The 27,155-nt window shown below is 38.9% G+C and overlaps 2 protein-coding genes across 5 annotated transcripts; one reads left to right on the top strand and one right to left on the bottom strand.

Moving 5' to 3' along the window:
• The first annotated feature begins 381 nt into the window (after nucleotides 1–381).
• LOC105050122 (calmodulin-binding receptor-like cytoplasmic kinase 3) lies at nucleotides 382–8,411 on the top strand. 4 transcript variants are annotated; one of them, XM_010930012.4, is made up of 7 exons: nucleotides 382–1,140; nucleotides 1,576–1,830; nucleotides 3,518–3,783; nucleotides 5,246–5,423; nucleotides 5,499–5,588; nucleotides 7,414–7,712; nucleotides 7,916–8,411. In XM_010930012.4, the coding sequence occupies exons 1-7, from the start codon at nucleotides 825–827 to the stop codon at nucleotides 8,123–8,125; spliced, it is 1,614 nt and encodes a 537-aa protein (XP_010928314.1). In that variant the 5' UTR covers nucleotides 382–824; the 3' UTR covers nucleotides 8,126–8,411. The 4 variants fall into 4 exon arrangements, with proteins under 4 accessions (XP_010928314.1, XP_010928315.1, XP_010928316.1 ...); XM_010930013.4 differs by having other exon boundaries at nucleotides 383–1,140; nucleotides 3,521–3,783; XM_010930014.4 differs by having other exon boundaries at nucleotides 386–1,140; nucleotides 5,258–5,423.
• Nucleotides 8,412–9,718: 1,307 nt separating this feature from the next.
• Nucleotides 9,719–21,657, bottom strand: LOC105050121 (putative chloride channel-like protein CLC-g). The gene is given in 8 exon segments (XM_010930009.4): nucleotides 9,719–10,224; nucleotides 10,415–11,534; nucleotides 11,906–12,056; nucleotides 12,059–12,174; nucleotides 12,754–13,016; nucleotides 19,922–20,099; nucleotides 20,209–20,409; nucleotides 20,512–21,657. Coding segments are annotated over 8 exon segments (2,370 nt in total). The 5' UTR covers nucleotides 20,691–21,657; the 3' UTR covers nucleotides 9,719–10,062.
• Nucleotides 21,658–27,155: the final 5,498 nt, after the last annotated feature.

Genomic DNA, 27,155 nt, shown 5'->3' with positions numbered 1-27,155 from the left:
ACCGGTACAATGTGCTCTCTCGACTCCCCTCCTGGTGCTGACACGGACACACCTCTTGTCCACGTATTTTCGTAAAATTTGCCACCTGCCTGCATTCGTCCGGGTGAATAACCTGTTTGCCGTACCACCTTGGCACCGTTCACGTCGTGACAGCGAAGCTAGAATGGAAGTGCGAGTAACGGGGGGCCCTTCCACAGCAGCGGTCAAGTCTCTCTGCCGTTCCCAGCTGGGCTACGTCCCATGGTCCACGTTGGTCAGGCGATGTTAACGTCACACCCCCTGCTCTATTACCTCTACCAGGTCATCTCCACGCGTTCTTGGACCGGGGCCGCGTCTCCTTACTCCTTGGTCGGTCGTACCGGTCAGCCGCCGGTTTCCAGGTTCCATGATACCCAAGAGTGAAAGTGCCCTCTCTGTCCTTTTTGAGTCCTTCTAGGATGAGCCCTAAAAGCGTGTTACTCTCCAATCTTTTGATTTTTTCCTGATTTTTTTCGGTATTTGTGTATGGAGTTTATCTATCGTGCCAATTTTTGGATGGGGCGAGTTTAATTAGGTCTCAGAATTGGATTTTTGGGAGGTTTCTGTGCTGAAATTTGTCAAAATATGGGAAAAGGAGGGTCTTTTTATTGTAAGTAGTTTGATCCTGGCACTATCGCCCAAAGGCGTTAGTTTTGAAGGATTTGCAGAAAGATCTGAAGAGCAAATTGTTCACTTTTTTGTTTGTCTTTTCTTGGTTCTCGGTGAAGTGGGATTCTTCCAATCTTCTCATTCCAGGCCAAAGAATGAGAGCTTTTGGAGGTTTCTGCGTTCAAATTTCTGAATAGATGGCTCGTTTTATTCTGCCTCTGTTGATCCTGGTGCAACTGCCTTGGTCTTCGCTTTGTGGATCGCCGCCGACCCTTTCGGCGGTTTGTGGATTGGATCATGTTGCCTATTCGAAGTCATCGGATGGTTATTACCTTTCGATTAATCTGCAGAGGATGGTGGACCCTGTTTTCATATGTGAAGTACTGGAATCCTACTTCAAGAGTGGGTGCTTGTTGTGTGACTCCCGGGTGGAATCATGGAGAAGAATTGGTGAGGAGTACTGTAATCAGGACTTCACTGTACCAGTTGATGTGAACTGCAATCCTACTGCTGGTAAATTCTTGTCAAATGGATAATTGGTACATTGGTATCCTATGATTATTCTTACTGCTTTATAATGTATCTTATTTTGTTGGTCATATTCTGAATTGTCTATGTCAATAAAGTCCATGCCATTGGAAATGGATGAGAAGCCATAAAACCTGAGTATTTGGATTCAATATGTGATTTGGTTGGAAAAAGTTATAATTTTCTTGTGTTAGACTATATTGCCTAGGATATCTTTTTCTCTAGCTAATTGTGTAAATAATGTTTCTGTTCCTTTTCTTTTTTGTCAACTTCACCTAAATTTGTTGATCATCAAGATTGAGTCTTTTCATAAGGGTTTCTTATTACATTTTAATTTATTTTGGTTATCTTCTAGTCTTATAGAAACCAGTTGACCTGAGTATGTATGACGATTGCTTCTTCTGTTGTTGCATATTACAGTGGACTTACTTCGAAAGGCAGGGAGAAAAATTTTGCTGCAGTCATCAGCAAATGCTTCCAAGTTTGAGCAGTTGAGCAGCAAGAGTCAGTCACTGGAAAATGAGCTAGATCTGAAGTATTTTTCAGCTTCGGACAATTTTCCTCTGGCTGTACCAGGAATGTTCCTTCTTTGTTGTGCTTTTATGTGCCCATGCTTTCATGCAAAGAGAAGAGAAGCAATAGAAAATAATGTTCTAGACAGACATCTGAATTCAAGTAAGTCAAATAGGATTTTGCCATTTAACACCGTCGGCTTTCCTAACATATGTGGTCAAGTTCTTTTGTTGGAAAGTGCTTCTTTCTAGTAGCAAATCTGCTAAGCTTATGGTAGTTTTATCTTCTTGTTGGCGTGCATATTGTTCTCATTGCAACTTATCTGAAATTGGTAATTGAACTGATCCATAGTATATTCATTATTCATATGAGTTTTATCCATATATTTTGGAATGTTCCTTCTATATATAAAGAAAGGTATGAAAGGAAAAACAGAATATGTGCTTGCATGAGATGGAAATTAACTAATACCGGATCATATGCCTTATGTAGTGACCTTCCATCATAAAGCTAGTATGAGTTTGTTTTTATTATTTATTTGTTTTTTGAGAAGAATAAGGCCAGTATGAGTTATGATCCATCTTCTTACTCTTTCTAGTGAGAGAGAGAGAGAGAGAGAGAGAGAGAGAGAGATTCAACTTCGATTTTGATCTCTTTACCATTTATGTTTCTGCAGTCCACTATTGGGTTTTCTTGTGGGATTCTTCTAATTTTATGTTGCATACATAGCGCAATTCTCTTGGGCTATGCTATATATGAAAGTCCTCTTGAAGCTTGGAAAAGGAAAGCCCAAAATTCTGGTGAAATTTCTTGTTTATGTTATTCAAATATCTATTTCACACTGTAACTTTTGTTGATACAGTACAAAATTGGAAATCCTCTCAATTCCCGATTGGTGCATGGATCTTGGTTGAACCAAATTATCTTTTATTTTGCTATTATTTATATCATTCTATATATTGTCCACTATTTACGCCTGTAGTTTAACTTGATCTGCAAAGAGAGATTTATCCAGGGATAGGGTTTACGAATACTTGAATGTAGAACAAATGGTATCATGGCCTGAATGCAATTATGTGTGGAGGATCAATTATCCCAACAGCAATATCAGTGAGGGTGAAGGCAACATTGCCTTTGGTGAAAAGTATGACAGATTTTCTGCAACAGGTTCTCAACAAGTTATTTCAATGAAAATCTGAGAAAGTTAATTTTGTGGATTTGAATTTGTGAATAGTACATGAAGAACATATTCATTTGTATATTTTATAGCTTTCATCTTTATTTGCAGCATGACCTCTTTTACTTTCTCTAGCGTTTTCACCCTTGTTTAGCATTTCTGACCTTTTTGTGGGTTCCTTAAGTTAATATTTTTGTTGCATCAACCATGCTTTCTCTGCTTTGGCTCATAAAATCTATGCTTTATGGCTGATACTATGATTTTGTATCAAAAAATACAAAAACATGTATCTGGATTTTGCATTGACATGTATAGAAGACATCTTTCACTCCAAGTTTGCCCTACTAACAAGTCATCAAATGAAGTCATTCATGCTTTCTCTGGTATTTTGTTTTGTATTATACAAGGGCAAACTGAATATGTGGAGAAAGTTGACAATTTAAACAAATTCGAGTAAGTCCGTCCAACAATGATGTCTTCTTTATAGAATATGGTATTTTCGTGATATGTTATTCTCTTGTACATTTTTTTTACAGTTTGGTGGAATACCATAACCTCTATATTGCTGATAACTTTATTTACTGATCGGCATTAAGCCCTACAGCTTATGTTAATAGGATTGATCACTTGCAAACTCATTTAGAGTTGTATCCCAAATAATTTTGTTTGTAGCAGCGGATTCAATTTCATCTGTAGAAGTAAGCTCAGCCTCTGAAAAAATCCCAGCAACTCCACTCAGAGTACCTCCTAGCCCATCTCGATTCTCATTGTCTCCACAATTGACTAGAATTGGTTCTGTACATCTCAGCATCAATCAGATTATCAAAGCTACTCGGAACTTCTCTCCTTCATTAAAGTTAGGCGAAGGAGGATTTGGAGCTGTATACAAGGCTGTGCTGCCAGATGGTCAGGTTGTTGCTATTAAGCGAGCAAAGAAGGTAACTATTTAAGTGTTTTTACAGACTTAGCTGAACGACAGATGCTTAGAATTGCACATGTATTATATGCTTAACTGGCTTGTAGTTAAGGTCATACTATTAGCTGACTGTTCTTGCAGTTTGATTTATTTCCTTCACTTAGGCCTTGTCAATGACAAGCAGTCGTTGTCTTGCTCAATGACATGTCCAAAGAGATATTTGTCGTCGTATGGAATAGCAACTTTACCTCAAATGATTCATAAACATCAACATTTCTATGCAAAAGCTTTTGTAGTATGAAATATTTTTTCAAGCTATTGATTGAGTATCAATGTCCTGAATCCTGATGCTTAAAAATATTTTCTGTGTAAATATTAATGATTACTTAAGGTATTGTCACCATAATGTTTTGCTTTTCATGTTACCCAAATAGATTGAAAGGTTATTGCAGTAGGAAATTCATAATGCTTCTTCAACTATTCCCAATGACAGCATTATTTTTAAGTGGTAATGGAATTGGCCTTTGCCTTCCTAAGGTTCTGTGTTTAAGCTATCTAGTTCAATGTCAGTCGATCCAACTAATAACAATTACTATGGTCAGTAGCCCATGACTTGGCAATGTGATGACTCTAGGAAAGGAATTATCACTGGATTGCTGATTCTTGGAAAGGAGATAATAGACAATTTTTTGACCTTGAACTTAATGATGTTATGGTGAATTCAAGGTCTTATGGATCAAAAAAAGGATAACATGTAAAGCTTCATTTAATTTAGTCCAAGTGGCTAAAACTTGAAGAGAATCCCCCTTTAGCATTCATTAAATCTTGCCCAGAACATAATAAAGTAAAGCAGGAATGTTTTATCAAGGGCTACATAGGTTTATAGATGTTTGAGAAAAAAAAACATGGCAAAAGATAATGTTTACTTGGATAGAGTTTGCATGTATGTATGTATGTATATACACACTTGTCTATTCGTTGGAAGTTTGGATTATTTTGGGCATCACTTTCTGAGAAAAAAAGAAATGCATCTCACCAGTGTTCAAGAACACAAGGAAACTGATGAGATGGACTTGAAGTTTGTAAATTGTAACTAATACAGATGAGAGAGTAGAATGAACCCACTAGTCAGATGAGAATTTTGTGGATACCCAAAAAGTGGAGTCAGATGCATGGAGCTCCAAGCCTCCAGGGTAACAAAGCATTTAGGTTGTAGACACCCTGGCCCAAATGGACATACATTTCATCATGTCCACATAATATGCATTAACAAATATATGCATGGTCAAGAGAACTTGTGCTCACAGTTGCTCAAACCTGTATAACTTTTAAATCTACTGCCGAATACTGCTAAATAAACTGATTTGCAACAATATTTCTTCATCTCCTGTTGATCTATAGGTTTATTTAACAATATAACAACTGAATGTGTGATTAAACTTCTGTTTGTCCTTAAATATTATGTGGTTTGCTGTTGATGGTAGATTTTTGAGCAGGAAGAAATTCCAGCACTACGAGATGAATTTAGTAATGAGGTTGAACTGCTTGCGAAAATCGAGCATAGAAACTTAGTCAGGTTACTTGGTTACACTGACAAAGGAAATGAACGTATTATCATTACCGAATATGTTCCGAATGGTACTCTCAGGGAGCATCTGGATGGTAAGTTGCATATTCTGTTACATGCTTTATTGATTTCCTTCTATGGAGCCTAAATACATTTGTTTCATTTCGCAGGTCAGCATGGAAAGATTCTGGACTTCAACCAACGATTAGAAATAGCTATCGATGTTGCTCATGCCTTGACTTATCTCCATCTATATGCAGGTGGGGCTGAGAAAATTTCCCTTCACAGCTTTCATCTTGTCCAGCAAATAAATGTTTTATTTCATTACATACAGCCATCCTCAGATTTTTGCCACCTGTTGATTGCAAGCAGTTAAAACATGACTTCAATACCAATTTTATTCCTTTTGAAGTGTGATTACATACTGTCTTAGTGATTTAGGATCTGTGATGTGGAAATTCTTATATCTTGTTCAATGAATTTCATTTTTCGGATTTGATAGAAACAGTAGATGTCACATTTAAGTTTGCAGAAGATTTTTAAATTTTTTTAAAATTGTCAACAGAATTTAGATTTTTTTTTTGAGGACTGAAAAGTACCTAAACTTTGACCTTTCTCTGTCAAATTAGTACTCATATGCCAAAAGAGATGAAAGAATTTTAAATTTTCCGCTCCCTTAAGTTATAGATGATTAGCATAGAAAAGTTTTTCTGGCTATTTATAAAGCCCTAAGAAAATGCCACAACTTATTTCCTGAGAGAAAAACCGACCAAGAGGTTCATTAAAATCTATAACAAAGAACAACAATATGGGTGAAGGCATTATCCATCAAAGTTTGCTGATGTTCTATGTCTTATTTTTGCCAACTTCCAGGCCTAGGCAACTTGGGCAGGGAAGGGGCTTGTTGTGAAACCTAGAGGGCTAATTGGTGGCTATAAAGACCTGCTCTGTTGCATACATAAATAAAGCTTACATAATCAGGAATTAGACCTCAAAAGATTCCGTTAGATCTAGAAAGAATCTAGACAGAGATGGTAAAATATATTTGAATCAACAAAAACGACAAGAAAAACAAATATCCATATAGTTGAATAGATCACTCTCATTCCTTCTCTGCATTTGTTTTTCTCTGCCTTTATTATTTTCTTAGTAAAGTGATAATCATAACCATGGAATTCTGTACCGGACCGAACCGCCATGTACCGACACGGGCGTACCGTACCATACCTGACATTATAGTGGATTTCACCGGTATGAGGTCTGGTACCGAGATAGAATTTCTTAATCATAACCATAACCAAAATGATGGAGCTCCATCCTAGCCATTTGCGAAAATTCATGATTCATTTTTTGTTAATAGCTCATATTAAATTTGTATACCCTGTCACAGTAGCTTTTATGAACCCTTTTGACCATCCCCATCCATATTGTCTTAGACTCTTAGTTCTTTCCCTGTTTTCTGGACTCTCTGGGACAAACCCAGGCCTTCCTTTGTAAGTTGTATCAACACAACCTTGGATGAACAAGCCAATACTTTATAAATTATTTCTCCACAATTCATCCTTAAATTTGGGTTGCAACTCCTCCAATGATACATGGTATAAATCTTGTCTTGTAGTTGTGTATGGTGGCTGCCATGCATACCCCTTTTTTTTTTTTTTGTGTGTGTGTGTGTCTGGACATCTCATGTTATCAGGTTGTTTCCTTGCTTAATATGTGATGAATTGATATATCAAAGACATACTTCGAGTACTATGTCTTTAAACCTACCTTTTCCTTATAGAAACAGAGAGGGATTCATATAAATCAAGGAAGCGAAATAAATAGGATTTTCCTCTTCCAGAAAATGACAAAGGAAAAAGATGCCATCAGCAACAAGATCAAAATAACCCTTCAAGTTAGGGCCTCAAGTAACTGAAATCACATAACTATTTGGCTTATAATTTATGCCTTAAAGATGAATGTAGTTCTCTTAATCAAATATTTCATCTTTCTTCTTCATGTCGATGCAATGCAGCTTGTTCTTCTCTTCTCCATGTGACCTGCTAATACTTTTCCTGTGGTGCTGAATGTGATGGTTTTCAGAAAAGACCATAATTCACCGAGATGTAAAGTCATCTAACATTCTGCTGACGGAAAGCTATAGAGCCAAGGTGTCTGACTTTGGGTTTGCAAGAACTGGCCCAACGGACACAGAGAAGACTCACATATCGACCAAAGTGAAAGGAACAGCTGGATACCTTGACCCGGAGTACCTGAGGACCTATCAACTCACACCCAAGAGTGATGTCTTTTCCTTTGGAATATTGCTCATAGAAATTCTCTCTGGAAGGCGTCCAGTAGAACTCAGGAGACAAACAGATGAAAGAATTACTGTCAGATGGGTGAGCATCAGCCTCCTTTCTCTTTGAAAATATCAATCGTTGTAGCTACAATTATTCTTGAACCGCTTGATATAAAAAGTAGGACCCATAAGCACCTTACTTATGAGTTGAAATGTCTCATGTAAGAATTAGATATATTTTCTACTCAGAAATGCTCTTTTATTTATAAGTATTGTCTAAATCCATGATTCCGGGTGTGGCAGGCTTTTAAGAAATATAATGAGGGCAATTTGAGGGACATTTTGGATCCTTTGCTGGACGAAGTTATAGATGAGCAGGTGCTTGGAAAGATTCTCAGTTTGGCATTCCAGTGCGCTGCTCCTACACGTGCTGATCGACCGGACATGAAAGAAGTTGGAGAACAGCTATGGGAGATAAGAAAAGAGTTTGGGAAGAGCCTCAGGAGAGTGTAAAGCAGCTCTGCTGAGCTGAGGATAAGATGGTAAAAGGCATTGCAGAGGAAATCAGCTGTTTATATCTGTATTCCAGAGTAGGATGTCATTTTAAGCACTACTCAGCCTTTAGTCTTCCACGTTGCTCCCACAATCCAGGTATCATTCACATTTTTTTTCTTTGGTCCTCGACAGTAAGATACCAGAAAATAATACACTGATGCTATTTTCAGCAGTTGAAATCTTTGTTGTATTACATGGACAACTAAAGTGTTTATGCAAATTATTCAGAACCAGTGTTTTTTAATACACTTAGCTTGTGTTGTAATTTTTGAACTCAACAGCTTAGGTCATCCTTGCACTAGATCTGAATCCTCTAGGTGGTATTCTGAGTGACCTTGAATGGAGGCTGATTCAGATATAATGCTAATGGGTGCCGATGGTATGCTTAGATTCGGGAACTCAGAAACATCTCTTAATGTTGGACACCGGATCACAATCACCATCTCTTGATGCAGGTGATTTGCAGATGTATCTGTCCACTGTGACAATACTTTCATATAATTTTATCATGTTCCCAACTCATAATGCTTGGAGGGAATCTGTGATAATACCCTGATAAAAACATAGACAATGACAAGTAGAATTATCAGAGAGGTTGACGTTCGATTTGGATCGTCTGTTTTATTATGTTCTAATGCCAATCTCCTTCCTCCATGGATCATAGCCAACTACTTTTGTCTTAGCCCTGATTGTTTGACACATATTCTATCCATTTTGTGGGGGTGGGGGGGAGAGAGATTTCCCAGGTGTTAAGGAACATGTGCCAGTGATGGAAGTGCAACGCATACGCTGACACAAAGCCTAAGTGTGATGCAGGGTAGCAGGTGAAGATGCTAGTCGCCAAGATTGTTGCACCACCCAAATTAAACCGCACCTTGCGCTCTTACCAAAAAAAAAAAAAAAGAAAAAGCTGCACCTTGCGCGGTGCTTATCAGGCAGGCGAGTTTAAATAAAATAAAATAAAATCCTACATGCAGTAATCCAAGGCTAACACGTGATTCAAGCAAAAATTTCTTATTTTGGATGGAAAATGAATTGGGTTTTTTCTTTCATGTTAAGATGATCAAACCTTCTCTCGCAAATTTTTTGAGACACAATCTTCCTGAAAAGGAATTTGAATGTGAGTTCGGGGATAGAACGAGGGAAAGACTAGAAAACCAAAGGATTTGAGGAAGCTTTCAAACAAAAAAATAAATGGAGAAATCAAATTGTCATGATTAGACCAAGCCCATACTCTTCCTTGGGGTTGGATTAATTATAATTTTTAAAGAAACTGTGTTGACGTACCATTTCGAAGCGTGCATATGTAAGCCTATGCAGCCTCAATGCAAGGTAGAACTGCTCTATTAGAATTAGTGGCCTCTGTTGTAGAGTCAGAAATGCTATTCCATGGCGATGGGCAACATCTTTGGTTATCTTCCTCAATTCACCTTTGGAATTAATATGTTTTCAGGCTGATAGATATCAAAAGTAGTCACCATCTTGTTATTTTTCTTATTAGTAGTTATTCATGTTCATCAAAATGTATCTATGACTTTGGAAAGATAAGGATGAACCTATCAAATATATGAGCAATTATTTGAAATAAATAGCAATGCTGACTTATTTAACATATGGCAGAGCAAATTGTATTATACAGCTTCAATGCAAAAAATTGAATGAAAACATATTATATTGTGTTTATGGCACATGAAAATGGTTCAATCTTGACTCATACACCAGTGGCAAAGACTTTGGAGAATTTTTAAAGCATTTGCAGCTCTCATTTGCAAAACACTTCTGAACATGACCTTGCCATGTAAATCAAAATAGATATGATTCTGTATCTCCTTTGTGTCATCAGAATATGAAAAATTGAAGCCTGCTCTTCACTTAGATCTGGTAGATCTCAAATGCTAAGTGCAAGCCCACATCAGAAAACCCCTGAAATATTTCTTGAAAGTCGACATCCTGATTCGTAATCTCTTCCATCTGCTGCGCATCAGGTAAGGATGCAATCCCAATATATGCTCAGGCATAAAATCATGTCTGGTAAGTATGCCTACCACTGGCGCCCTCTGCAGCAAATCACAAATGAAGCAAATCCAATCAGTCATCGATGGAAAACCAGACGATCGAAGCACAAAATCAAATGCAAGATAAGGAATTGATACTAGTGGAAGCTGCAAAAACAATCTGTGTCATTTAGATACTAATATTAGTTGTAGACAAACATAAAGAGCTAGAATTAAAGACAGATTTCCTTACAGGAGAGGACTTTGGCACAACCAGGAGATGCCTTAAGCCAACTTCTCGGAACAGTATGAGAGCTTTGGCCAATGACATTGTCTCCACCACAGTATAAGGTGATGTGTTTGTAAATGGATGCAAATCAAGGAACATCTCCATCTCTTCTGCAGTCAGTTCTATATCCTCAATGCGATCATGTTTGCCTGAGCTACGCTTTGCAAAGTCATTAGCCACAAACATCTTTGATGCATCAACATTGGAGCGTGAACGAGTTGGCAGAAAATCCTTCTTCTTCAACAAAACTAGGAGGTGTGCCCGAAGGATTAGGCCGAACAGCACAGGAGTAGAGGAGAATGGAGGTTCATCTATCACAGGGAAACCATGATGACCTGTAGTCTTTAAAACATGGACTATGTTTCCGACTCTCTCTACACCATTAAAGGTTTGCAAAGGACCGGTAACCACATCACTGACTGTGAGTTGCCTCATGTAAGGTTCTGCATGACCTTCAAGATAAGGAAGCCCCTTCAATTTAAGAATCTGATCATAGATATTGGCATTGAAAGAGTCTGCCACTGTTTTGGATATTAGCAGAACCAACATAACCAGAGGAAGCAATAAGAGATTGTTGGTAAGTTCAAGGAGAATAACACACATGGACACAGTCATCCTCATTGTTCCACCTAAAAAGGAAGCAGACCCAAGGATAGCAAAGAGGCCGTGGTCTAGATTTGAGTGTGAACCCGTCAGCATGCCGACAAAACGTCCATAGATCGCACCCGTCAAGATAATGGGCACAAAAAGACCAAAAGGAGCCACAACACCATAGCTTAAGATGCCAAGAATGTAGGAGGCAACAAAGAACAACAAGATTGATGTCTGGTGCAACTCATAATTTGTGCCAGTGGCATAGAGATTTCTGATAGCATCATCGTTGGTGGTAAAAATTAAGCTAGCCAGATCATTGTAGTGCATGGGAGGGCATTGAAACTGCTTATAATTGCTGGAGTGACCTATGGAAGAGCAATCTTTCTTAAGGCAAGGCCTGCAAGATGCAAGCCATGGTAACCCAAATAGACAACAAGATGTGAATATGGACAAAATGGCAGAAAGAAGCAACTTGTAGACAGAACCTTTCCTGAAGGAAAAAAAAAATAATGATTCATAATGAGAATGCAATATGGATGCCAAGATAGATTTAAAAAATTGAAGTGGATTGCAGCAAATATAATTCAACACATTATTTGACTGGAAGCGATTATAAATGAAAGTGAAGCATCAAGCATGGATTCTAAAGATTACATCATAGAGATAATTCAATTATCAATAAAACAGTTAAAATCTAAGAAAGAAAACAACAACAATGTTCGGATCAACATGAAAACCTTCCATTTCTCCAATGACTAAAATCAAGAGTGGCTAAGTGAATTAACAAATAGAAAAAGGGTTGTAGGTGCGGACAGACTAGAATAATGAAAGAAAGGAATATAAGTTTAAAGCAAAACTTACTCATTAACAAGACTATATATTCGAAGAACTTTCAACATCAGGAAGTTGTAGAGACTTCCCAGTATTCCTCCAATAACACCAAGAAGGATCACTGGAGGTAAGTCCACGAGGTGATAGGTAATACCATCTGAAGTAACATCAAACATTATTAGCCCCCCTTGCCAAACAAGCCACACTTTCCACTATTACAAATGCTAATTAGTGCCTGAAGCACTACAGCAACTACTGCAGTTGTGAAGAATGCTCTCCAGATTAAGGCACTTCTCCACCTGCGAGAGCAAGTAGCATGGAAAAAGATAAACAGTTAAAAAAGAACCTCAGATTACAAAACCAACCATATTAAAAAGCATTCAATTTGCCGGACCAAAGAGAGACTTTAAATATCTTCTGATGCATCTGAGCAGGTGTAAGCTAAGTTGCTCAAAATCAGATGAAAACTGATTTGTTTGGTCAACAAGCAAGATGTATGTAGTCATGATTGAAGACCTGCTAGGATAAAGTGTTTAGTGATGATCTCAAACTTGCTCCAATTTACCTATGACTTCACTAGAACCTAAACTATTAGAAGTGGTTCATCTCAACATTTGTTGTCTCGGTACCGAGCCTTGTATTGGTATCATCCAGTGTTCATACATGGTATGGTACGAGATGGTGAGGCATTCCGAGTAGTGGTACAGTATATGACTGCATATTGGTCTGGTATCAGTACTGTATGGTATGCCCAGCCTGGTATAATATGGTCCTAACTCTTGGTTCATCTAGCGGAGAATAGTAAGAAATTGATATAGAATCAGAAAGAAGACAAATAATTGGAGAAGGAAATGCAGTTAAAGCAACTTAGTCTATACCATGATGACAGTGATTCAAGAGCAAAGAGAACACCACCAACAGGGGCACGGAAAGCAGCAGCAACTCCAGCAGCAGCACCACAGGTTACAAGGTCGCGTCTATCTCTATCGTTTTTGAAGTACCGCAGCCATTTGCATGTCATGTGGTACTTACGAGACCCACCATGTCCAAGTAAAGCTGCAATGCATGCACCCGTGTGTACCATGGGGCCTGCCTTTCCCACATGGAGGGATGATGATACAGCAGTAATGCAACCTAGAATCTGTTGTACAAACCAGAACATGGATGAGGCAACTGATTTATCCATAGGAAACATTTTAATTTACCCTCATACTAGGAAACATATATCATGATCTCTTTAAGAATATCATGACTTGGATCATAGGGAGTGCTTCTCTTGAAGCATGTAAATACTGTGCAGATTCTACCAAGCTAAGTGATCAAGGATGGAAACAAAACACAAGAAGATTGAGGATGAAAACAAATCACTGATGTGTTAATGTTTTAGGACAATATAGGCATGCATTGCAATGAATGACAAATATGTTGGAGATTAATTACAAATTTGAAGAATTTTTAGAAAATCATGGTTTAAAAATTAATATAAAATATCATAAAATTCTTGAAAATCTAAAAACTAGAAACAATGGTCAATAGTGGACATGCCAAGGCTAGGAGTAAATATTCGTTGCAACGGTGATACCACGTCAAATTTATCACTACTCAATAAGAATGCTTGCATTTCATCGATTGCCGTGTATTTTACCGATGCCCGTAATGATACCCCACACTGCCCCACCAATTCCTGACTTTTGATTGGCTTGTTACAAGTTTGATGTGGTATCAATGTTAAAGAAGGTAATATCTTTATTGAGGATAATTTCTGATTCTTACATTTTATTGTTCTCCAATAGGAATATATATAGATTACAAGGTCTAGCTATTGTAGCAATTACAAGAAGAAGGAATATCTCGATTATATACTAAGTAAAGAGAAACCAAATGTAGAATAGCTAAACAAGGAGAAAGACCAAATAGGAGTGCCAGCCAAATATGAATATGTGTTGACTTGCTAAACATAGAAAAGAGCCAAATAAGAGTGCAAGCCAAAATAGAATGTTGGGTTGGAATGAGTGTGTGCTGATACACCCCCTTAAGATGAAGAATCGGGAGCACGAATCTTTAGCTTGTCCCTTAGGAACCTAAAACGGGAAGTACCCAAGGGCTTGGTGAGAATATCGGCAAGCTGATCTTGGGTGGAGATGAACTGAACAGATAGTTGATGTCTTGCAACACGTTCACGAACGAAATGAAAATCAATTTCGACATGCTTCGTGCGAGCATGGAAAACAGGATTGGCCGACAGATAAGTGGCCCCAATATTGTCACACCATAGAATCGGAGGACCATGTAAGGGATGGCCAAGTTTCTGAAACAATGACTCAAGCCAGATAAGTTCAGCTGATGCATCTGCTAAGGCTTTATATTCAGACTCTGTGGACGAGCGGGCAACTGTTTTCTGTTTACGAGATGCCCAAGAAATGAGGTTGGGACCGAGAAAGATTGCATAGCCCCCAGTGGAACGCCTATCAGTCCCACTACCCGCCCAATCTGCATTCGAGAAAGCTTGGAGAGAGCGAGAGGTGGATCGGCGAATGTGTAACCCATGATCAGCTGTAGCTTGAAGGTACCGTAAGATGTGTTTGACCATAATCCAGTGATCAGTATTAGGAGACTGCATAAACTGACATACTTTATTCACTGAAAAGAAAATATCCGGACGTGTCAATGTAACATACTGAAGAGCCCCAACAATGGAGCGATACTGTGTGGAGTCCGGATGGGGAGCACCCTCTGAATCAGAATCTTTTGTCATGGTCATTGGGGTCTGAATAGGTTTACAATCAACCATGCCTGTCTTTAAAAGAAGATCTTTAATGTAGCGATTTTGAGATAATAATAATCCAGTAGAGTTCCGAGCAACCTCAATTCCTAAGAAAAAATGGAGATCATCAAGATCCTTAATAGAAAATTCTTTAGCAAGTTGTTGAAGGAGAAGAGAGATCTGACTGGAGTCATTGCTGGTTACCAAAATATCATCAACATAGATGAGCACATAGAGGACATGAGACCTCATCCTTAAAATAAATAATGAAGGATCAGTTTTGCTGGCAACAAACCCTAGTCGGAGAAGAAACTGGGAGGGACGGTGAAACCAGGCACGGGGTGCTTGTTTTAACCCATATAAAGATTTGTGGAGATGACAGACATAATCTGGATGGTCGCGGTCCTCAAACCCTGGCGGTTGGGACATGTAGACTTCTTCTGTTAGGTTGCCATGTAAAAAGGCATTATCAACATCTAATTGCCGGATGGACCAACCTTGAGAGATTGCAATACTTAGAATAGACCGAATGGTGGTAGGTTTGATAACCGGACTGAATGTCTCGTTGTAGTCGAGGCCAAGTTGCTGATGGAATCCTTTAGCAACTAGACGCGCTTTGTAACGCTCGAGAGACCCATCAGCTTTTCTCTTGATCCTGTACACCCATTTACACCCGACCAAATTCTTTTGATGAGATGAACGTGGAACAAGAGACCACGTACCATTGCGAATTAAGGCATTAAATTCTTCGGTCATTGCAGCACGCCACTCAGAGTGTTTAGAGGCTTGAGTAAAGCAAGTAGGTTCTATGGTGAGGATAGTGGTGGTGAGGGCGGATTGCTGGTTGGAACGGGGTCGAAGTACCATGGAATGTGTACGGGTGGGTTGGGCAGGTGGGTCAGGGGAGGTTTTGTCTTGCTGAGAGCTAGTTGTAGGGGAAGGCGTAGGAAGGGAAGGTTTTGCTGATGAGGGGGATGCAGCCGGTGATGAGTTGGACAGACGATGCAAAGGAGAATGTGGAATCGGTGGAGGAACGGATGGTAGTGGGGTGGCCTCTTGTAGAGGTTGAAGTAATGTAACGCCCCAAGGTGGGGAAGAGGGAGATGATGGTGGTGGACAAGTTAATGAAGACTGAGATTGAAAAGAAAAGGTAGATTCGTCGAAGCGAACGTGCCTAGCGATATATGTACGATTTGTTTTTAAATCGAGACATCGATAGGCACTATGAGAGGGACTATAGTCGAGAAACACACACGGTTGAGACCGATACTCCATTTTATGCCGAGTGTAAGGACGAAGAAGAGGATAGCAAAGACACCCAAAAATTCGTAGGAAGGCATAGGATGGTGGTTTGTTGTGAATGAGTTCGAAGGGGGACACATCACTAGAGACTTTAGATGGCATCCTATTAATGAGAAAAACAGCCGTTTCAAAGGCATAGTGCCAGTATGACATGGGCACGGATCCATGAGCAAGAAGGGATAGACCGGTTTCCATAATATGACGGTGACGACGTTCGACAGTCCCTTGTTGCTCGTGGGTGTGAGGAGCAGCAACACGATGGGTAATGCCAATTTTACGAAAAAATTGAGGAAGAGAGCGAAATTCTTCTCCTTAGTCAGTTTGGATTGATTTAATAGTACGAGAGAAATGCCGTTCAACCAAGGCTTGAAATTGTAAGAAAGTAGAGAATACATCAGATTTGCGCATTAATGGATAAAACCAAATATATTTACTTTGATCATCAACAAAAATTATGTAGTAGCGGTGTCCTAACAAAGATGGAGTAGGGGAAGGACCCCAAACATCACTATAAATAAGATCTAATGGAAACTGACTGCGACGATGGGACGGAGGTAAATGCAACTTACTAGACTTGCCTAATTGACATGAGGGACAAAGGGGATGAAGATGTACAGACTTGCAGGGTAGATTATTGGTCTTCACCATGGAGTGAAGCAAGCGATAATGGGGATGGCCCAAACGGTTGTGCCAGCCATCAAGAGTGGTGCTCTCGGCTACGTGAACAGATGCAGACAACGGAGAAGGACTGGAATGGAGAGTGTATAATCCTCCTTTACTCGAACCGGATAACACTATGGTCTTGGTAGTTCGATCCTTCACAAGAAAATGAGAGGGGTGAAATTCAAAAAAGACATTGTTGTCTTTTGCAAACTGTTGTACGGAAAGTAAATTTTTAGAAATAAAAGGAACGTTTAAGATGTTAGATAACTGAAAAGAAAGAGAAGAGTAGGGAGAGGAAAAAGAACCATGACCAATATGTGATATATGTAATCCCTTACCATTGCCTACATGCACCTGATCAGGACCAGTGTACTCATCATAGGAGGACATAGAATGAATGTCAGGAGTGATATGGTGAGATGCTCCTGTATCTGGGTACCAAGTGAGGGCAGTGGAGGGGTGAGGGGTAGGGAGAAGTGGTGGATTAGGGTGACGTTGAGATGGATTTGAATTTGGATATAGTGAATATGAGAAATTGGCATTGGGTTGTGGAGAGAAAAAGTATGGATATGGTTGCTGAGGGCGATAGAAGCAGGTGGCATTAGAGTGGTTGTTACGATTGCAAAACGAACACCATTGAGAACCACGGCCACCAGGTGGACCAAAACGACCACGACCTCGACCAAACTTGCCACGTCCTCCACGACCTCGAGTAAAGCCACGGCCAATAGAGAGCCTAGGGTCATTAGAAGAATGGATGAACCGTTGAGCAGTATTGACGGTAGGATTGGTAGGAGTGGCATCAGCAACAGTTAATTTTCTAAATGCCCGCATGCTTTCATGGCTAAGTAACAGCCCATGAAGTTCAGTGTATGTCGGAGGGGTGTGTCGGTTGAGAACGCCAGAGACCGCATCTTGTAGATCATCACATAGAGCACGCAATATATGAAGATTAAATTCGGTTGGCTTGAGGGCATTACCAGAGGCAGCAAGTTCATCAGCCACAGCTTTGGCACGTCGGAGCAGAGAGGTGACGGTCTCATCTGGTTTTTGACGTAGATTCTGCAACTCTAGATGCAGAGACATGAGCCTGGTAGGAGATGCTGAACCAAAGGCTTCATGAAGAGTGATCCAGCACTCAAAACTAGTCTCTTTGTCAAGAAGAAGAGGAACCAAATCTTCAGATAATGAAGCAACAAGAAGGCTTACGAGTTGGGCATCTTGTTGTTGCCAAGCAGTAGCGACAATCGGATCGGTGGGCTGTGGGTGAGAGCCATCAAGGAACCCAAACAGGCCTTGACCCTTTAAGAAGGGAGTAATTTGCTTTCTCCAGATCAAAAAATTGGATGCATTTAATTTGATAGATAGAAAATACTGTGCCGATGGAAAGGTGAGAGGGGTCGTTGTGTTGGGTGGAGGAGGAGAAGAGGGATTGGAGGAGGTGGAGATAGATGAACTGGTGGCCATGAGAGAGCACAGAAGGAGGAAGAAGAAGAGATGCTCGTTGGAGTTTCAAGGCTCTGATACCATAAAGAAGGTAATATCTTTATTGAGGATAATTTCTGATTCTTACATTTCATTGTTCTCCAATAGGAGTATATATAGATTACAAGGTCTAGCTATTGTAGCAATTACAAGAAGAAGGAATATCTCGATTACATACTAAGTAAAGAGAAACCAAATATAGAATAGCTAAACAAGGAGAAAGACCAAATAGGAGTGCCAGCCAAATATGAATATGTGTTGACTTGCTAAACATAGAAAAGAGCCAAATAAGAGTGCAAGCCAAAATAAAATGTTGGGTTGGAATGAGTGTGTGCTGATAACCGTTGTAATGAATATTTACTCCTAGACTAGAGGTATGCAAGGCACTGTCCTAAAAGCAAATCACTCCTCTCATGCACGGCAAAAATGCTCCCAAGGAACAAATGATCCTGGTTCTGTCTGAATAGCTTTCGAGCATAGATGAGCACATGGAGGTAGAAACCCTATGACTCCTTCAATTGCCTGAAATAAACTTATGAAAATGGCATTTATTGGATTGTAAAATAATGGAAAAACTATATATAAAAGGAAGAAAAAAAAAAGGGAAAAGAAAGAGAAGCTTCAAAGGATGGCAAATTTGCAAGGGAACACCACTCAGAGAAGATTTTGGTCTTTCTGGTATGTTGGAACTCTAAGAAATGGGCTCCATTTATAGATGCATAGATCCAATAATCTGCCACTCAGGATTAAGACCATAATGATTAATAGGATACAAGCCCATCAAAACTCTTATTAGAGCTGAGTGGTTATATCTCGGAAATAGCCATTATGGGCTTCCAACGGTAAGTCTGACGAGCGAACCCTTTAAGGAACTCTACTGGCTGGTAGCCCATTAACAGTTAAAATCTTTTGAAATTCTTGAAAATCTAAAAACTGGAAAGAATAATAGACATGTATTGATAGGAGTCATGCTAGATACTGTCCTAAGAGGAAGATTATCCCTCTCATGAAGATGATCACCAAGGATGCTCCCAAGGTACAATAGATCCCAGCTCCATCTGGATAGCCTCCGAATGCAGCATCATGAGTATGTGAAGGTGGAAAAGACTTAATTGCCCAGAATAAAGTTATGAAAATGGAAGAAAGGGAAGCTTCACAGGAATGGGATCCAGGGAATCACACTTAGAGAAGTTTTTAGTTTCTAGTAGAAGACAGCCTCATTGTCTTGGAGACAACCATTTTGGGCTGCCAACGACGAGCCATTGGTGAGTCAACCTATTAAGGGTCTAAAATAAACCTATTAAGGGTCTGAAGTATACATCCCCCATGCTTTAATATTTGAGCTTTTCTGGTTAAATACAGTATTTTTCCTGACGGCAAACAATGACCAAAAATTCTTTAAAATTATTAAAAATCTAGAAAATTATTTGAAAGATTATTAAAATTTGAATTTATCCAGCAAGATGCTCATGTTTGAATAAAGATATATGTATGAATTAACATTACGATTGGGCTTATGTTTCTTGGTTTTGATATTGATAGAAAAACTAAAACAACGGAACCTTAAAAAGAACATCAAGAGAATTAGATTGGCATTCCTTTTGCCTTTTCTGCTTTATTCCATGTCAAAAGAAAGTCAAAATTACCAAAATCTAATTCAGTCTAACTGTTACTACAACAAACAACATTGAAGATGGTCCAAACTATATGCTGCGAGGTAAAGGAAGCATTTTGTGATATTCCCATCAAACTTAATTCGTAACTCCTTCTGCTCTGTTCTTTTTTATATATTATCAAAACTCTAAACCAGTAAGCATAAAATTAAGTCTCACCTTGACGACGAGGGTACGCAGAGAGAAGATATCAGGAGCATCCACACCATTCAAGTAAGCTTTCACCTCCGGTATTCCCGATCCCGCGGCAGCCGTCGAAATGTACGACGTAATCGTCGATGCAGACAATAAAAGAGCCAAATTCGAAGCAGCAAACATCCCGAACGCCAGCCAATACCTACATCCCACCATCATCCAATAGAAGAAATACCGCGAAACCGATTAAATGCCCATTCGAACAGAATCAGAAAAAACCGAACTTTTTTTTTTTCCTCCAATCGGCTTACTTGTTGGCCAGCATCAGTTTGGAGAAGGCGACGAACTTGATGCCTGCAAGGTTCTCGATGGCGAGGTTGTTGAAGAAACCGACGGCGCCGGCGAGGATACCGACGAGAAAACAGAGTGTCCACTTGAGGGAGATGTACTGGAGGATGGCGGCCCGCCCGCGGCTTCTCCAATCTTGGTTGAAGAGGTCATTCTCGATCATCCTAATCTCATAAAGATTCAATTTTTATGTCAAAACATCATTCCCCAGAACAGAGAGGACGGAGAGATTAAAGAAGCAGAGGAAAGGAAAGAAGTAGTAGTACTCGTAGTCGAGGCTCTCGATGGGGCATAGGTTGGAGCCAATGATGGCCACTTGGGAGGTGCTGTTGGGGGCGTGGCGGCGGAGATTGATGGAGTGGAGATGCTCCAAAAGAGGCTCCCTCATTGCCTCCCTCTGCTCCTCCTCTTCGTTCGACTCCGCTCTGTGAGCCATGGTCGCCATGCGAGAGAGAGAGAGAGAGGAAGTGCTGCTGTGGAGAGGAGTGGGAATGGAATCCCCGGGGAGGGGCGGAAGGAGGGAGGGAAGCGTAGCTGCTTGAATAACGGCGTTATGGAGACGTTTGCCTGGTAATACTAACTTAATCGGAAAACTTGGAAAGCCGTTACAGACTGTGGTTTCCGACCTCGCGATGTGATAACGGTAACAGGTAGATCACCGCAACACAATAACGGCGTTATCAATTCGACTCCAAGGCCTGCCATTGGCTGAGGAGAAGGCGGGCGAAGACAGACGTGCAAGGCTGTCCTTGTGCCTCATCTGACAGCTAATTATATTTTCAGTTTACACTTCCTGCACCTGAAACGAGAACCACAAGATGAACCCATCCAAACACACCAAGAATCGAGGATGGTGTCATTCGTGATATGGGCCCCACGAGTCTCTGACTCACTTGTCTGCGTCCCAAACGAATTTGGCCTCAGCATGTGGGCGGTTGGAGGTTCACAGACCACGAGGGATCAGATGGACGTTAACTATTTCCGGAGGTCCTTCTTTGCTCCGGTATCGATAGAATTAAACCAGTCTTGTGGCCGTCCCGTTCGGTGTCGCTCTCGTGGGTCCCATGTATGACACGAGGTGGGAAATGAGCGGGTGGGTGGTGGCTGTTCCGGATTCCCTTGGGGCTCTTCGCGGGTCCACCCTCCCCTAATAATTGGACTTTGCTGAGTCAGCTTCGCTATCTCTCCTATCAAATAATTGGATTCTCCCGACAAAATAATACAGTCGGGAAACTGGGATCTCTTCGAGTCGGGACTCCAACGATTGACCCGCCTACGGTCTTGACACCATCCACTGCTGTCCTTAACTCGATTTACGGCTGCTGGTCATAAATCACAGTTCGTTTGTGGTGTTCCAGTAGGTTTGATTTCCAAAATTAGGCTTGGAAGCGTAAAAGTTAGCAGGGCGGGGATCCCAATGGAATCAGCATGGTAATTTAAAATAATTGATGGTCTTTATCCTGAATTAATTTGATTCTTAATAATCTAAGATAATCATATTTAATATATCATGTTCTACTAATTAAATATTTTTATGTATTCACGAGTAACTTATTTAATATTTTATAAAAATTTAATATCAGTGGCTATTTAATACCAAAATTATCCCTAATATATTTTATAAAAATATTTTATTAATCATATAAAATATATTATGATAAATATTAATATATTGATTATTAATATATTTCATAAAAATATATTTATTAGTCCTACAAATTATTAATCATATAAAGATAAATTAATTATTTTATAAAATTAATATCATTATTTATTTTTAAATATATTATTTTTAATACTAATATATAAATATATTATCCGAATGGATATTTTTATTTTTAAATTTTAGCTTAAGATCACCGTTGTCGAGTGATCTTGAAGATCCAATCTCAAAAATGGATATCTCATTACTAGATTAAACAATGATTTAAAAAGTGTGGATGATTTAAGATTATTATCATATAAAATCATCATGATGTAATCAAATATAGTAACTCTAACAATTTGATTTATATCATTCTTAATTTTGGGATGATCATCTTATATCAAAAGCTCCTTGAGATTGTACGTATAGAAAAACTGTCTGCATGGGTGCCAATGGGCGATAATTAATCACCTTCATCTGGGGCTTGAGCTGTATCACAGGGAGCTTGTTCCTATTTAGAGTGGGCCTGCCCTGGCACGCTGGAACGTTTCATCTTGGATTTTTATAGCTGTTTACAGCGCATCTTTGCTTGAGTTGCACATGGGATACATATACCGAAATTAATAGCATGGTAAAATGAGAATAGATATCTTTGACATCCCAGGAGTTGAGACTGAATTAATATTGTATAGGAACCGATCAAAGATATTTCCATAACAATCTAAATCGAGAATATTCCACAATAGATCGAATATGCAGAACGACGGTATGCCAATACAAATAGACCAAATAGAGATATAATAGAAGATCCAACTGATTGAGCATGACTCTAATGGTACATAATTTATTAGCTTGATGGATGGTCCCAAATCAGGACATAGATTGGTAGGAGATAATTGGTGTTAGACAGTAGTCATATAAGTAGATATTTTATTTTAGAATAAAAATTAAATTTATAGGGATTCTTTGATAATCAAACCCCTACATCTTTATGTTAGAAAATCAGATAGAGTGCATGTATAGGTTTCAAAAATATTTACAAATACAATGAAAAATAATCGGATTAAATCCTTTAACCTCATATGCATTAGATCATATCTAATCCTACCCAAATCCAGAAGTAAAGACATGCATATAATATGAAAATAAAATTAAATATAAGATCAAATCTTAATATCTTTGTATAAGTAGGACTCACTGCAACGATGATCTAAGATTCGAAGGTTCTCAAGCCGCACATGTATCCGACCTCTACAGATATCCATCGGGATCAACTTTGAATCTTTCTTCTCTTCATAGATCCTTCTTCTCCAAGTAGGATCTCAGTGCTTTAGAATCTTAATCAACTCTTTAATCTTCACTGCAAAATCAACCTTTGAATCTGCAGCTTTTCTCCTCGTTCCTTGCTGTAGAAGAAGAAGACTCAACTTTTGGCATGTAGAAAAGTGGGACGCCCAACTTTTGGATGTTGGAAAGAGAAGAGGGAGGGTGTGGCATGGAGAGAGGAGAGAGAGAGAGAGAGAAATCAAGTTTTTAATAAAAAACAGCTAACTTATGAAATCCTAGAAGATCTTCTCTTTATATAGGCCTTTCCTTAATCTAAATCAAGAACCAATTAACTTAAAAAGGTACATCCTTATCTCATAAAAAATTTTATCATTTTAATCTATTTTTTTTAATAAAATCAGACTTAATTGGTAGGACATCAACTCTTTTTGGTAAGCATATGGGGCGTCCCAGTCAGATAAGGCAATCTGAGTGGGCGCCCCATGGAATATAAGGCAAGTAGGTGGGGCATTGGCGCCCCCTTAGGATTTCTTTGCTCAAGAGAGGGGGCATGGCCCCTCTCTCTCTCCCCTTTCATGCCCATCCACAAGAGGGGGCGAGCCCCTCTAACATTATCCAAGGGTTGACGCCCCTTGATCCTGCCAAAAATGGAGGAAGGCACCACCCATCTTTCTAATAATTCCACACAACACTAAGAAATAATGAGAAGATAATGAGAAGATAATGAGAAAATAATTTAGCCAACTCATTGACTAAATTCAATCCTCTTGGGTTCACAATTAGGCGTCCAATTAAACCTAAATGGATTTAGATTAGGTTCAAGGTAATGGACTTGATCTAATCAAAGTCTCGAAAAAAATTAGGTTTAATCATGTACTAGCATGATTTTCTTAAATCTAATAAGATTTCAATAAATCCTAATCCAATTAACCTTTATAAGCCCAATTGACAAATTCAAGATTAAATCTCTTAATGAATGACCCCATAGATTTCATTCTATCTAATAATGAGATATATTGTGATCTCCATCATAATATTATCGAAACTCTTTTCAATGGATTGAAATATTTTCAATTCTATCCTTCGAGGATTATCGAATATCAAGATGATGCCTGATGAGTCCCACAATCTACCAGTGACACCTAGCAGTATGCAATGGCAATCTAGTAGAATGAAAGTATGAACTCCTAGGTGCAGTTATCGTATGATTCAGTCCTTCTATCATGAGTCCCAACTTGACGGAGGTCATAGAGAACTCGTCAGACCTCGTTGTCAGTCATATGCAAGATTAGCTCGACTCAAATTTATTTGTGAATCCCGTAAAATTTTTTTTTCAACATTCACACTTACTTTGGCCAAAAACTTTCTGAACCCAATCTTCTAAATCACATAGAACTTCTCTTTTTCTACCAAGATTGATATATTTCATCTAGGTGCATTCTACTCCAAACAGCAAATCTGAACCTATTGAAGCCAACATACACAGTAAGGATCTGAATAGCTAGAGGCCAAAAAAATATGCGGTCAAACTCAATAGCCTCACTGCGAATAGCCAATGATACTGTAGGTCAAAGGATCATTCATACCACTGTAGCATCGAGAAGATCACTGATGAGTGAGTAGACATCCATGTAGTTTTTCATGTTGGTCATGCTCAGTACAAGTTATTTTCTAACAACCACCCACACCCTCACCCCAGTGTCCTTCACTGTAGATTCAAAACTCATCTGTCCATAATGAAGGTGAACTGTACATCGATCTCAAATAAATTGATCACTGTCCTCTGTGACGATCTTTTGATCGGGAGCATTTAGAAATTAACCACTAATTAATGTATGTCTCAAATTCTCAACACTTTAAGAATATAAAAAAATCATCTTTGTTAATTTCTAGGATAAATTCTGGATGCATAAATATGATTGAAATGAAAAAAAAATTTATTGATAAAAATATTATAAGTACAAAATTAAGTCCTAGAATTACATAATGTGTCAACCAATTATTGACTCTAGGGCACAAATCTAACAAACTCCCACTTGACCTAAAGCCAATTGGCCATATATCTAAGATCGATTTTCTCAAGGTGAGCTTCGATCTTCTGCTAGCTGAGAGGCTTGGTCAGCGGATCTGTCATGTTTTGTGTGGAGTCGACTCTTTGCACCTCGATGAACTTCTTCTCGAGGTATTTGCGTATAATGTGAAACCGTCACTCTATATGCTTGGACTTCTGATGAGACCTGAACTCCTTAGTAAGGGCTATGGCGCCATTGTTATCACAGTGCAGTGTAATGGTATCTGATGGCATCACATCCAGCTCCGCAATAAATTTTTTGAACTAAAAGGCTACCTTAGCAGTTTTAGAGATGGTGATGTACTCAGCTTCCATGGTCGAATCTGCAATGATCGGCTGCTTGAAATTCTTCCAGCTAACCGCACTGCCATTACATAAGAAGATACACCCCAATATAGACTTTCTATTATCGACATCAGTCATGAAGTCTGAATCGATGTATCCCTCAACTTTCAGCTCCAATCCTCCACAAAAAACCAACATCAAATCCTTAGTCCTTCTCAAGTATTCTTCATCTGGATTTGCCTGATATTTGCTCGTGACACTCATAACAAGGGCTATATTAGGTCGTATACATAACATGACATACATGAGGCTCTCTATTACCGAAGCATATAGAATCTTGCTTATGCACTGGATCTCCTCAGGTGTGTCGGGACACATCTTCTTAGAGAGATGAATGCCATGTCTAAGGGGCAAAAGATTCCTCTTGGAGTTTTTCATACTGAACCTCTTCAGCACTTCCTCTATGTATATTCATTGTGAGAATCCTATCATTCTCTTAGATCTATCTCTATAGACTTTTATACCAAGAATGTAGGAAGCTTCTCCTAGATCTTTTATGGCAAACTCTTTTGACAACCATATTTTGATCGATGTCAACATGGGAATATTATTTCCAATCAAGAAGATGTCATGCACGTACAATACGAAAAATGTGACAGTGCTCTCACTAACCTTTTTGTACACACACGGCTCCTCCTCATTTTTGATAAAATCAAACATTTTGATCACATCATTAAAGCGAGTGTTCCAACTTCGAGATGCTTGCTTGAGTCTATATATGGAACTTTGCAGTTTGCCGATCTTATAATCATTATCACTGAATGTGAAATTCAAAAGCTGCTCCATATAGATATCTTCCTCAAGATATCCATTTTGAAAGGTAATTTTCACATCCATTTATCAAATTTTATAATTATGAAAGGCTATTATCGCAAGCAGAGTACGGATGAATTTTAACATGACTACGGGCAAAAAAGTTTCATGATAGTCAATACCTTCGCATTGACTATAATCTTTCACAACTAGTCTTGTCTTATAAGTCTCTACCTTACCATGCGATCCAATTTTTTTTTTGTAAATCTATTTACACCCAATAGGTACAATACTTTCAGGTGAATCTATTAAGGATCAAATTTGGTTAGAATGCATAGAGTCAATTTCTGAATTCATCATTTTTATCCATTTTTTGGAGTCTATATCTAATATTGTTTCATCCTAGGTTTTAGGATCATTCCTAATGTCCCTATCTCTCATAAAAAATGCTTCCTCTAATCCTCTATAAGAATACCTAAGTACCTTTCAGGAGGATGGGAGATCCAACTTGATCTATGAGGTGAAGGAGATATCATATCTACTAGCTCATACTGGATTTAGATTTTTCGACTCGATGCTCTTTAGAGACTTTTCTTCGAGTTCAATCTTCCTCCCACTGTCTTCTATTGAAAAATATGTCCCAAAACCAATCGTCAATCTATTGATGATTGTGTTCATCTTGTAAATTGTATATGAATTCTCATTAATAAAAATTATTTGATATTTTTATTATAAATTATCCATCTTTAAACTTCTATATTGTAATGAAATCCTTAGGACTATAATTAATCAACAAAGGAGGATTTGTC

This window comes from Elaeis guineensis, chromosome 8, assembly GCF_000442705.2.
Source record: "Elaeis guineensis isolate ETL-2024a chromosome 8, EG11, whole genome shotgun sequence".
In the NCBI taxonomy this organism is placed as follows: domain Eukaryota; kingdom Viridiplantae; phylum Streptophyta; class Magnoliopsida; order Arecales; family Arecaceae; genus Elaeis; species Elaeis guineensis.
This window is presented reverse-complemented; position numbering and strand designations above follow the sequence as displayed.